Consider the following 12,757-nt stretch of genomic DNA (forward strand, 5'->3'; position numbering starts at 1 on the left):
GTTGTAATAGTTGAAACATTTCAAAAGCAACTTTGAGAGTTTTTCTTTACATCAAGAAAATTGTAAATTACTTCAAATAGTGATCAACATGTCCTTTTCGTGAAGCAAATTTTAATCTTCAGCTCCAGCAAATGAACAATGAAACACTATTTGCATACATCCTAACTGTTACTCAATCAACATGACACAATTTCCCAACTGAATTCCCACACAGGGTTAGGTTTAAATGGTGGAATTTCTAGCCCAAGAACACAGAGCAGCAGAGAGCATTTCCTGCAAGCATTTTCCTTCACCACCACAGAAAACTTTCCTTTGAAATACCTTGAAGACATACAGTTGCTGTACTAGAGGCTGGCAAGTTCTTTTGCCCAATTGCAAATCACATCCCCTCCAATTTTCAGTGCTTTGCCCAGCCCCCTTGATTCCAGTTCTTAGAGTTGCAACACAATTAGCCTGATGTGCAAAATAATTAGTCTGATGTCCTGAGTGAAAACAACTGCACCCAACTCAGTGTCAGGGACAGCTGATAAAGGGAAAGTCTTCCCAAAATACAGGCAATAACCCTCCAAGCTACTGGAGCGGGCCCATGGAAGACAATCTCTACTGTTGCTTTAATAAAGCTTTTATGTTTTTAATCTATAAAATTGTTGCAAGGCATCATCCCATGCAATAATGAAACTTCCTTCATCCTGACAGCTCCCACTATCTCTTTAGAGAGCTAGGCTTAACTGGTCTTAACACTTTCTTTTGTTTTTTGAAGTACAGTACATTCAGTCTTCAATCTTCACTTGGCTATTTCTTCCCTCACCCTGTCCCTCCCCTTTAAAGTGCAACTAACTTAGGAAGTTAAAATGAATCACTGCAAAAGTCAAGGCATGTTCAAATGAGGACATCAGGACTATTTTCCCAGATAAATGGATTCAAACAGAGTAGTTCAGGGAGCACGTTTGAGAAGGTTACATTAAAAAAATGCTAGGCAATCCTTCTGACACGGAATCTACCCATTTCTGAAAGATCTTAACCATCTAAGAGAGCAAGAGTACATCTTTCTGACCCCAAATCAATCTTACCATGCAGACAAATAATTCTCCATCAGTTTTAAAACTATTTCATGACTCTGCATTTAACTCATAGAAGCCCAGAGATTTCTCTTAATGAGCGTTTGCCCTGTTTTGTCATATGTAACATTTTAATCGACATCTAAACAGTTATGCTGCTAATGTAGATTTTACAGATTTCAGTATTTCAGCACCCATTAGGTTTGATTGCTGGCTAAATCAGTAAACTATTGAGAGACTTGGTGGTGTAATTTAATATTGGCAAATACACTAAACATTAATGAAAGCTTTCCATTACAAATCAACTGTGTGAAAATAACATTTATTTTCAAAAACAATGCAGGCATCTAAAAACCAAAAAGAACCAATAAATCAAGTTTATTTAATAAAGGTTGTAGTGTCAGAAAGAATGTGATAATCAAAGTAATCTCTTTTTCTGAGAACAAAAATTAAGCTGAAAATATGTAACTATGAGACAAACGTGATAGAGCGCAGTGCAAGAGGAATATAACCACAGAACTGCACAGGAAGGAAGGCACTCCATTTTTACAGATGTGGCACTTGAACTGCACAATAACTATGCAGCATTAGCAGCTGATAGTTAACTGGCCTCTCTTGAGCAAATCTGCTCAAAAACAAGCTGATATTTATCCAGGATTCCCACTCTGTCATCTCTAGGAGTGCTTAAATAAAGTGGAGCCAGACACACAGTTGTTGTAATGGATGCCATGCCAATAAGCTCCAACAAAGGGACATACAGTAAAAGCGAGCTTCAGTTTTGCTTGGTAAAAATTCAATTTATAACCTGAGTGAGTCGATTTTTCATCTGAACAGAGCAGTTTATTTTTCTTCCATGAGAGAGGCACAAATTTAAGGAAGTGGGTCAGTCTGCGAATCCATTTGTCTGGTCACCTCATCTCAGTGAATTTGTTCTAAGCAACCTCCTGCTGCTCCCCACTGCCCTGTCCTGGCACACATCACGCTGCACACAGACCAACAATTACTTAGTCAAAAATGCTGCACAAGACAAAGGTTTCACTCCTTCCCTGCCCCTGGCACCCAGCCTAGTTTTTACACATCCAAGAATAAACCTGAATCAAAACGAACTCCCTGCTACAAATCTATCTAGAGAAACTACTAGCACTGACTTACATTTGAAACAAAATTTAATGCACCAGTTTGTAAATACCAACCATGGAACAGGAAAAAAATATATATACATATATATACATACATATATATATATATATATGTATGTATATATATGAGATCACTATTTACACTTACAGCCTGTAAATGCAATATAGCTCTGTACATAAAAGGGACAAAAGCTTATCAAAGCAGCACTGGCTCTGATATTTTACAGGTAGAAAAGACTTCCAGTGTAGCAAAGCCCCCTCCCTTGCGTCTCTTAATCATAAGGGTTTCTCCCCCACCCCTTCTAAACCCAGAAAACAGGAACAAGGAAAAAATGATATGCAGATATGCCATGTCTGCCTTTGGAAGACAGGCTCATTTAAAGTGGTGACAGGTCCGCCTTTCATGACTATGAAGCAAGGAATGTGCCTCTTGCTTACTGACGTGTAGTAGAAGCATATCATACCAGGACTAGCCCAAGAGTTTGGGACTGTTAAATACAAATATACATAAACTGCCACATCTGCGAAAGAGTAAGAGGTCACAGCTGAGGAAAAGGCTGCTTTAAGCACACCCAACCTACTTCTTTGGGGTTTATTACTATGCAATTCAACCAATTCCTCCTCCCCTCGCTCAGCAAATCCCTCATGTTTTAGCTGATAAGTTGTAGTAGCAAGCCTGTTACACACAATCAGGAGAATTGACAGATAAGAGGTTTAGTTTAAGGATGTAATCAGTGTGAGTAAACACTGGACTGACCCAGCTGTAAACAGTGGTAATAAATGATAATATTTGTCCTGGTCACCTACTGAGCTATTAGACACTTTTCACTATGCAACCATGTAGGTATAATGGCTACAGCATACACAGCACACAGGACTATCATCTGCTATTATAAGCAAAACAAAACAAAAAACGAGCTTTTAGTTGTTCTTTATTAAGAACTGATGTCATTTCTGATTTTTCTGTATTTATTTTAAAAGACTGCTGCAATTTGCTCAAATAAAAATATGAATGTCTGACTTGACGTAGAGTATCTCAAGCAAAAATAAAGGCCTGCAATACTAGAAAATACTTCATCAAATTAAATTTGAGAACAATTAAATTAATTTAAAAAAAAAAGCATGCTGAAGTTGAAGTTGTAGGGTTTTTCACATTATTTCACTAAACCATTCAAATGCTTGGTTCCTTGAAATTTGTATGTGAATCCCAAGCTAAATTTTCACGGTAACTTATAACCATACAGTAATATCAATTCCCACATATGCAATTTTGGATATCCCAAAGTTTTCAGATACAAATATGCAAGACTACATTTTGACACAAACAAAACCTGGGATCAAACTGAAATTACAGCCCTAGCTATCAGAAATAACTACCTTGACACACCAATAGTCATGATCTGAAATTAAAAAATAGACAATGCTCTTAGAATATTCCTTCTCGATATTACAACATTTGCAGCTCTTAATGAGAAAGATGGCATTAAAGCTGAAGTTTTTAAGATGTACACTTTCTCACGCATGCATCTGCAATATGTTTGGGGGGGAGCGGGGGAGGGAATCAAACCACTATGTCATATCAGACCATTATATCAACTGCTTTATGAAACTTCATAAGCACTTCTATGAAATTACTTCAAAAGGCACTTGGGTGACATGCATCTGACAGTTCAGTTGGAGAAATTCTTTGCGCTGACTCTTCTTTTATATCTTTATTCCATTTCTATAGGTTGTAGATTGACCTTGTCTTTGCTGCTCTTGATTAAAATTAGCTATAATCATAGTTATAAAGCAATATAAATAGATCCAGGGGAAATTAAACAACTGAAGGCCAAATCTCCAGGGGAATGCTAAATGTAGTAGGAAGCTTGTTAATTCTTCTGCACAAACCCCCTTTTTAGACCAGTGTCATGCAGGGTCACAAAACATGTCTTTGCATCATATAGATTTTGACAAATTCTTCACAAAAGCACTTAGATATTTTGTCCAAGTGAGGGGTGAAATACACTTTTCCTCATTTCTCCTCTCTGTAACTAGAAAAGGGTAGGACAAAGAACAATTTCAGGGAAGCAAGGAAGTTCTGCTGATTACTACTGAACTTTTTGATAACACAGAGTATATTGCGTAAATGAGTCTGTCACTACATAAGTATTTTTCCAGAGGAACTGGACTGAGTAGGAGGACGCCACTAGGTAATGTAAAACTGGAGTACCAGGAGAAGTAGCAAGGGATTGTGACATCCCTCATGTCACACACCTTTAGGTAACTCCAGTCAGCATAGAAGCAGCTTTCCCAGACAGAAGACTTGCAGGCTCTCCAAGCCTCACAGGAACCACCAAACAATTATTATTATTATATTTATACATACGCATATACATGTGTATACACATACGTGTGTGTATACATATATATATATATATATATATATATATATATATATAAAAAACATACCCACACACATATATAAAGCAGATGGGCTCCGTTTCATGGTCCTCCAGTCACCTGGCAGGTCCTGGCCAGCCCCTGCAGCCTGCAAGTGCCCCCAGCCCTGGGAGCCAGCGGTGCTCCTGGGGGCTCCGGTCCCTAGCGCGGACGCTCCGCTCCACAGGTTCTCCTGGGAAGGGCCCTGCGCCAGGGCAAGGCCCAGGTATGTGTGCTCCCATGCTCAAGGCGTTTTCACCAAAGCTAACAGACCAGTTTTTCCATCCCCTAAGGTGTTTCTGTCTGAAAACGGTTATTTTGCATGATATCATCTTGTATACAACAGAAACAAGAGAGCACCTCAGGTGTACACGTTTCTGCCACAACCTGCTTGCCTTCGGGTTTGTGTGCATTTGGTGAGACTCTGCGTTAGCTTTGTCACCTAAGAGCAACTTTCTGAAATCCTCACTGTAACTACCATCACACAAGGTGGTAGGGCTCTCAGAGAGCAACTAAAGAAGAATGAATTTGCAGAGTGAATTCTTCCTTTCCTCCCTCACTCCAAGTGTAAAAGGCACTAATGGCACAAGAACACGTTGCATTCCCCCATCACCAGAAGCATCCATTTAATTAGTAAAAAATATTGCTGTTACTAGCATAAGAACTATTATTTTTCTTTAATTAAAATTAATTCCAGGCAGCTTTAAGAACTGTGTTCTTGTGTTGCAGCATCATCATGGATCATGTTTTTTCAAGTCTGATAAGCAAGAAGCTGCATGATTTTAAACTCTCTAGATGCAGGCTGCAGAATGAGGTTCCCATCAGTAGTGCCACAGTTACGAAGAGTTCCTGGCTCCAATAAACCAAATAAGCCTAAAATGGGTTCTTCAGAGCCACTGCTCCTCTTGTATAGGCTCTACCCTCCTAACGATCATATATTTGGCTGCGCAGTGAGCTGTGGCAAGCAAATAAATACCTAGTGCAATAGTGATTACTGGTGATACTGAGGCAGGGATATATATGCACATGCTTAAAATTCTTTAAGAAAAACTGATCTGAAGACATTGAAAAGTGGGAAATGACCTTCTCCGGACACTCCCTTTGACTTTTAAAGCCATGGAAAGAAGGTTCCCAAACAAACCCTTCCACCAACCGAACTTGCTTCAACTTCTGAACACACATTCTGAAACATTACCGAAACAGAACCTGTAACAGCAGATTCATCAAGTCATAATGAAAGACTTTCTGCTAAGTAAAGAGTCAGAACTTTATAGAGCAGGAAGAAGCAAAGGAAGAATTAAAAATAGAGGCAAAAATGCATGGTATGCACTCAGTAGTCTGCTCCTGTGGCAAATTCAATTGATAATGGAATTTTACACTTGTCTGGGAAATGGCCTGCTATTGAAAATAAATGCCAAGACCTTTAACACAAACAAATGTATATGTGAAACTGTGAATACTTATTTTGAGAAAGGCAACCCTGACATTGATCAGATCATTTAATTCTATTTACATGGTGACTATCATGCTAAATAACCCAGTTTCAAAATACACAGAAGTAACTGGGGAGACATAACACTGGCGTAAGAGTGATCTGTTTTCAATAACATAAGGTAGGAACCAACAAGAGATTAAAATGTGGCATAATATTCATATTGACATATTTAATGTTCAGTCACTGAAACCTATTTTATACTGCCATTGCTGATTCTGATTTATCATCCTTATCTTTCCATCAGGAGTCCTGTAACCATTTGAAAGTCATTTACAGTAGTTACATCATCAATGCTATCAATCACCAATGTGAAAGTCAGTTTCCCAAACTCACTTTGCTTTTGTTTTCTCCTCTATGTGCTTACTGGAAAGGAAACCCAATAAAAACATACAGAATTCTGTAAAACTATATCCTAATCTGAGGAAAATTAGTATACTGAGAAAATTCACATAATTTTTTTAAATTTGTTTTTTTTTGGGGGGGGAGGGATGCCACACAGTTAATGAGTTTGCCTGTGTGAAATTATTGTTTAGTAACTGCATAACGAGAAGACAAAAAAATGCATTTATGTCCTAGGACACAGACACCACATCCTTCCAACCCACAGCTCTTTTGTCTCACAGCTCAGTTAAATAGTCAGCTGCTGCCAGATGCTCTGGCTAGGAATGGTCACAGATGGTCAGTTGTCCAGTTAACAGACCAGAATGCTCTCCCCTAAAATAGTATCTCGACTGTATGCAGCAGATGAGAATTATCTGAGCGTGGTCAAGAGGCCATTTGACCTAGTTAAGACTACAGGTCAATTTTGTTAATTTAGTAAAGATTAATTCTCCACACTACCCCTAATAAACTATCTCGACACATTTCAAATACTAAGTGTCAAGTCCTATATTACATTTGCTGATTATATTATAGATCCTATCTCTTTATGAACAAAGTCTCAGGTTTTTTTTTATATACATACAGAAGCACCTTCTAACTAAGGGTGATATCAAGACATCTGTACTGATATACTTGGCAAGAGCTGCAGAAGGAAACAGAGCCTGATGATCGATGGAAAGACTCCAGTGGGACTCAGAAAGCTCCGTGCTCTAATCTTCGTGTTCAGTCCTGCAAATATTTACTAGTACTACTTAAAATATAAAAGAAATAACATGCAGAGGGACTACTAGCTACCACACCATGCATGTTACTATCCCATTAATATTTTAAGATAATTGTAGTTCATTTTTACTCAGCATCCCAGTAAAATTTTCAAGGATTTACAGTAGTGTGTCCTACAGCAATTCTGCAGTGAACAAACAGTGCTTGTAGAGCAGCGTAGGTGTGAAAAAGGCTACAAATAACACAGACATAGACTAGAAACACCAGAGAAAAATCTTCGGTATTTTTTCTTCCAACTTATACAAGATTAACAAGACCTGGTTATCCAACCATTGTGCAGCATATATTTAGGGATAGGATTATTCCACCAGCAGCATAACTCAAACTTGCAAAACTTACTGCTGGGAAAATACATGGCCATACCTAACATTGTTGCCTTACGTGTCTGAAGATTTAAGATCCCGAGGACGTCCTTTGATCTTATTGTCTTCCAGAACAGTTAAGAAGTATTTTATACACTCACCTAAACCACTGACAGTATACTGCAGATCACTGGCATCCAAGAGAATTGGTCCATTTTCCTGTTGGCCCTCCTCCTTATAATACAGCTTGTACCCTTGAATAGCTGCAGTGTCCTCAGAGTCCTGCTGCCACTGTACTGTAATGGTTGTACAGTTCATTGGCTCCAAGCGCAGCTCAGGAGACTTTGGTGCTGGTTTTAGAGAAATATAATTATTATTATTATATTTGAGAAAAAAAAATCCATGCAAAAATCTGGTCATCCTTCACTCCTAAGTTCACTCTTCATTCTAGTTCATTCTTCTTTATTAATATGTTTGATTCCCTATAGCTAATCTAAAAGCATAATTTATGATAAATCAGGAAAAAAACATTTTTGAATTCAGCCTCTCCACTGCGTAATGTCCAAAATGAAGAAAAGGGTTTGACAGTGAAGAACTATGCTTTTTGAATTTGTTTGTTTTTTGATTAAAATCATGTAGAACAGAAGAAAACTGTGTTATCACTGGAAACAAGGCTACAGGCTAAAACATTTGATTTAAAGTTTCCTGCCACTGTGTCAAATATGTTAATACCATCATGCGACAACAATCAAAGATCAACACAAAAATAGTAACAGCTTTTCTTCCTACTGTCCCATGTAAAGCACAAAACAGATTAGCTCCTCATCAACATTTGATCCTAAAACTATTAACTGCGTTTAATTTATTATTCTAGGAATCAGAAGTTTGTGCAGATTATCCACAAAATCATACATAGAGAACTATTTTCTAGATCACTAGAATAAGAACATGTAATGGGAAAACCTATTTCACATCCTTGTGCTACGTGTCAGAAAAACGTGTAGCCCTCAGACGAAGCCTGCAACTGACCCCATCTCCAAGGTGCCAGTAACATAACAATTACCTTTCACACTTGTAGCTTTCGGAGTCCGGTGGGAAGTCCACAAAGATGCCTCTCCCCAGCCAATCCTTGTTGCAGCAGTGATACGAACCAAGTAGACACTGTCAGGTCTCAGGCCTTCTAGGAGATATTCATCTGTAGACCCTGGAAGCTCCAAGACTTGGATCTTGCTCTCTGTGCTGAGGCGGAAAGACAGACGGTACAGGACCACCTGACCTCTCCTGTATTTTGCAGGAATTGGCAACCAAGAGATGAGAATATCTGTAGGACTCCGGCTCGTCAAACTAATTTCAGGAGCTCTCAAGGGAACTATAAAAGAAAAGGACAAAAGCTATTGAGCTCAGGAAAAAGATGTAAAATTCTCATCCGACACCTTAACTTATGATGAGGTACTTGTAATAAGAGAGTAAATAATCTAAAAAGTTTTGTATGGTCTTGTTTATTTTAATAATAGCTTAACAATGCTCGTACTTCTCACCTGCATACAGTATAGACTTAGTATACAGTGCAGACTTCATACAGTATAGTCCTTTCTGTAAAGCCCTCAACATTTTAATCTCTTATTGCTGCCAACAGGAATTGATGGCAATCGGCACTTTACTGCTTTGCCAAACTGACTGTCAAGGTTAGATGAAGAAGCTTAAACTAGGAGTCTAGACAACCCCCTGCAGTGCTGAAGACTCTGTGCATATTCCGTTCCACCAACTGTGTTGTAAGGGTAGTAACTCCTGGCAAAGAGACAGGTGGATAACTGGAATGGGCAACGTTCCACACTGCCAAAGCTTAACACTGTCAGAATTTGTTAATCAGTTCCAGTGGGATGTACTAAACAATTTGTTGTTGACATGATGTTCTGGATAGTTAGACCACTGTGCAGAAATAAGTCAGTATGTTTTTTTCATGAAACTCGGATTCCACTAACAAGCACAGACACCACCCCCACACGCACATCAAAAACTACCACCTTAATTTTTTTGGTATGTCAAATTGTTATTTCAAATTTTCCTTCAAAATTTCCAGAAGATGCACTGGGTGTGCAGTTCAAAATCCTAGGCTTCCAACACATTCTCAGCACTGAGGAAGTTCTTAAAGATCTGGAACAATTACTTACCTGATTTAATGAAACATCTTTCAATGTAAAAAAAGGCACCAAGTAATATATAATGTTGTCCTGTCAGAATGTTACCTTATTCTCATTCCTTTCATTAGCTAGCTCAGTCTTAGACTGCATGTATCCAGAAGTCTCACTGATGTCACTGGATCCTCGAGAGATGTTAGCACTTGATTGCACATTTCTACTCAGTGCAAATAAAAATGCTCACTCAAAATGGGTGGTATTTATTTGTCTTACCATCTTCGAGGGTGTGCTGAGTCACATGATCTGACATCTGACTGGCTCCCAGAGGCATATAAGCCACAATATAGAAGGTATAGTTGCTTGCTGGATCCAAATCATCAATAATGTAATGGGTTGTATCATTTCCAATGACCACTTGGTACTCTTCATTGTTTAAACCTGCCATAAAACAAGGGTTAAAGAAACAAAAATTTCTCACTATCTGTAAACATCACGGTGCTTGGATTTGAGATCTTACCAAGTTATTTCATGATCTTCCCCAGCCTACGTCTATTTTTTCAACCTACTAAGTAGAGTTCTTTTATGCACAGGAGTAACTGTGCCTTGCTGTGGTGTACATTATGGTGTTTCAGGATTTTCACGAATAAGGGACACTGAATGCAACTCTAAACCCCTTTTTAGAATCAGTCACAACAAACTGTGCCCAATGTACAGTAACACAACACACGAGCTCTAATTGCCTTATCGTTCATAGCAAACTTCTAAATCTATTTGTTTAGAGTCAGGGAGGTTTTTTCAAAACCTATTTACATAGGTTTTAATATAGCAGACTGGGAGGAATGCAAAGCCTTCACTCCATCAAAACAAAACAAACAAAAAAAAACAAACAAAAAACCCGCCCCCCCCTAAACAAAACCAAACAAACAGAAAGAAATTATTCAGTGAAAGGATCTTATTTTAGCCCTTCAAATTCTAGTACATTTGATTGACATTTTTTTTCTTTTATTTGGAAAAAGGCCAATAGGAATAGCCTAGAAAGAACTTCAAAAGTGTTTTGCTCCTTAATGAGTCGTTAAAAAAAGGAGAGAAAATAAGAGACAGGAAAAAAAAAATCTCAGCAATTCACATTAAAATATGCATAGCAATGCAAGCAGCAGTCTTGTCTTTGTGGGGCTTTATTCCTATAGAGGAAGGCTATAAAGTGGAATACGTGTGGTGAAAGCTGCTGTGCTAACGAACAATTCACACCGAATGCATGTCAACTTAATCAAAACGCTGTAAGAGCCAGCTCCTCCTCTTCACAACTGAATTTATAAACAAAACGAAAGGCAAATTCCACCATTAAGTTTTCCCACATTTATGAATTAACTTGATAGCATTTTAATTAGACAAGATTACGAGCATCTCACAACAGACTAGTTAATGGCTTGTTAATTACGAATTGCAAGGCACGATTTCTGACCTGCTAAACAAGATCCTTGAGCTCAAATTAAAAGGACTTGTTCTCTCATTGAATGGATTGCTAGGCCTCATGCAGAGGCCCTAATGAAACAGCCATAATAGAGAACAAGGCTTGCCTTCCACCACAATCAGTGTTCCCTTTGTGCCTTTTCTGAATCACTAACAAGGAATTAACACACTCCAACATGCACGCTCATCAGACCCTTATTCTTCTTGCTACTATGACCCCGATTTGAATGCAAAATATTCTGCTTAAAAGAAACAACAAAAAAAAAAGGCAAAAAACACGACAAAAGACACCACACCACCTGTTAGTTTATTCAACTAACTTCATTAAAACCTTTTTTTTTCTTGAATTTAAATAAGGAAGAGGACCTGAACGTCTTTTTATAGGGAAGCAGCAGAATGCTCAAGTTGTGAAATTAAACGATGAGCGATGGTATCTTTTGTATTCAAAGCACCTACCACACTGTGAACTCTACGGAAAATTCTCAGGAACTGCATATGATTAGTGTATTGTCCAGGTTTCCTTTATGTTTCAGACTTATGGAATCATAAGCATCAGTAGGAGACTTAGCAAGCATTTTGTTATTTTTTGTAATAAAACCTTACTCACTCACACTGACAAATAAGGTTCCTAAATAAACCACCAAGCAATACATAAAGAAAAAAGTTACACACATCAGAATCTTTAAGCAAGTAAGATATGCTCTAGTTAAGTGGGAGACATCTGAGGTTCTTTTTAATATTAATTAGCGTCTGAAACAAATTGTGAGGGTGGACTGAGGAAAGACACGCTGAAGAAAATGATGACAGCAATACCTTGATCCAAACGACTTACACAAACACATAATTATCCAGAATTCTTACAAAGTAAGCAAGACATGTCAATGTCAGTGAATTTTAGCAACTCTGAGCCCAGGTATGGTGTGAATGTCATCTCACTGAATCAAAAGATTATCCTTTAATTTGCATTTCTTCAAATACAGTTGCCCTAAAACTGAGATTACAGAACCAACTGATGCGATACTTCCTCGCAAAGGCATGCTTTCTAGATTTTTAATAATGCCTCTGATGTGGGCAACATCCTCTGAAAGGTTCACCGACTACCTCTCAGAAAGTAGCTATTTTTACAGGAGTGCTGTCCACTAGCCTTTGAACCCAAACATTTTCTACAATACAAAACAAGCCAAAAATGTTTTTATGCCCTGATGCAGAACTTCTGGTACCAATTAAAAATGCACACAAATCACCCACATTTTGATTCCCAGCACTGAAATTACTCCACATAACGTAGCCCCTCCCACTCCCCACCAGGGAGTTTTTAATGTGAAAGGATACACAACAGCCTTACGTGAAATAAATGTCACAAGGCTGTCTGGAAAGATTAACAAAATGAGTATTTGAGAAAGCAAGTTTAAATAATACAGGGTTTGGTGGGTTTTGTTTTGTTTTTATTTCGCAAGACACAACATTTGTATAAGCAAGCAAAGGATACAACGACTGCAAAACAATTTTGCAGAATACAAATTCTAGAAGATTTTTCACTACTGTGAAAGAGTATTTCCTGCACAAATAC

General features: G+C 38.1%; 1 protein-coding gene across 4 annotated transcripts in view; it reads right to left on the reverse strand.

Moving 5' to 3' along the window:
* The window catches only part of PRTG (protogenin), an 85,178-nt gene that overhangs the window by 33,516 nt on the left and 38,905 nt on the right, over positions 1-12,757 (reverse strand). For all 4 annotated transcript variants that reach the window (XM_040569929.1, XM_040569928.1, XM_040569927.1 and 1 more), the window contains 3 exons: positions 9,991-10,155; positions 8,643-8,948; positions 7,741-7,929 (listed from right to left, as the gene is read on the reverse strand). In XM_040569929.1, coding sequence (XP_040425863.1) covers positions 7,741-7,929; positions 8,643-8,948; positions 9,991-10,155 — 660 coding nt within the window. The remainder of the gene's footprint in view (positions 1-7,740; positions 7,930-8,642; positions 8,949-9,990; positions 10,156-12,757) is intronic.

Source organism: Cygnus olor, chromosome 11, assembly GCF_009769625.2.
Source record: "Cygnus olor isolate bCygOlo1 chromosome 11, bCygOlo1.pri.v2, whole genome shotgun sequence".
Classification (NCBI taxonomy): Eukaryota; Metazoa; Chordata; class Aves; order Anseriformes; family Anatidae; genus Cygnus; species Cygnus olor.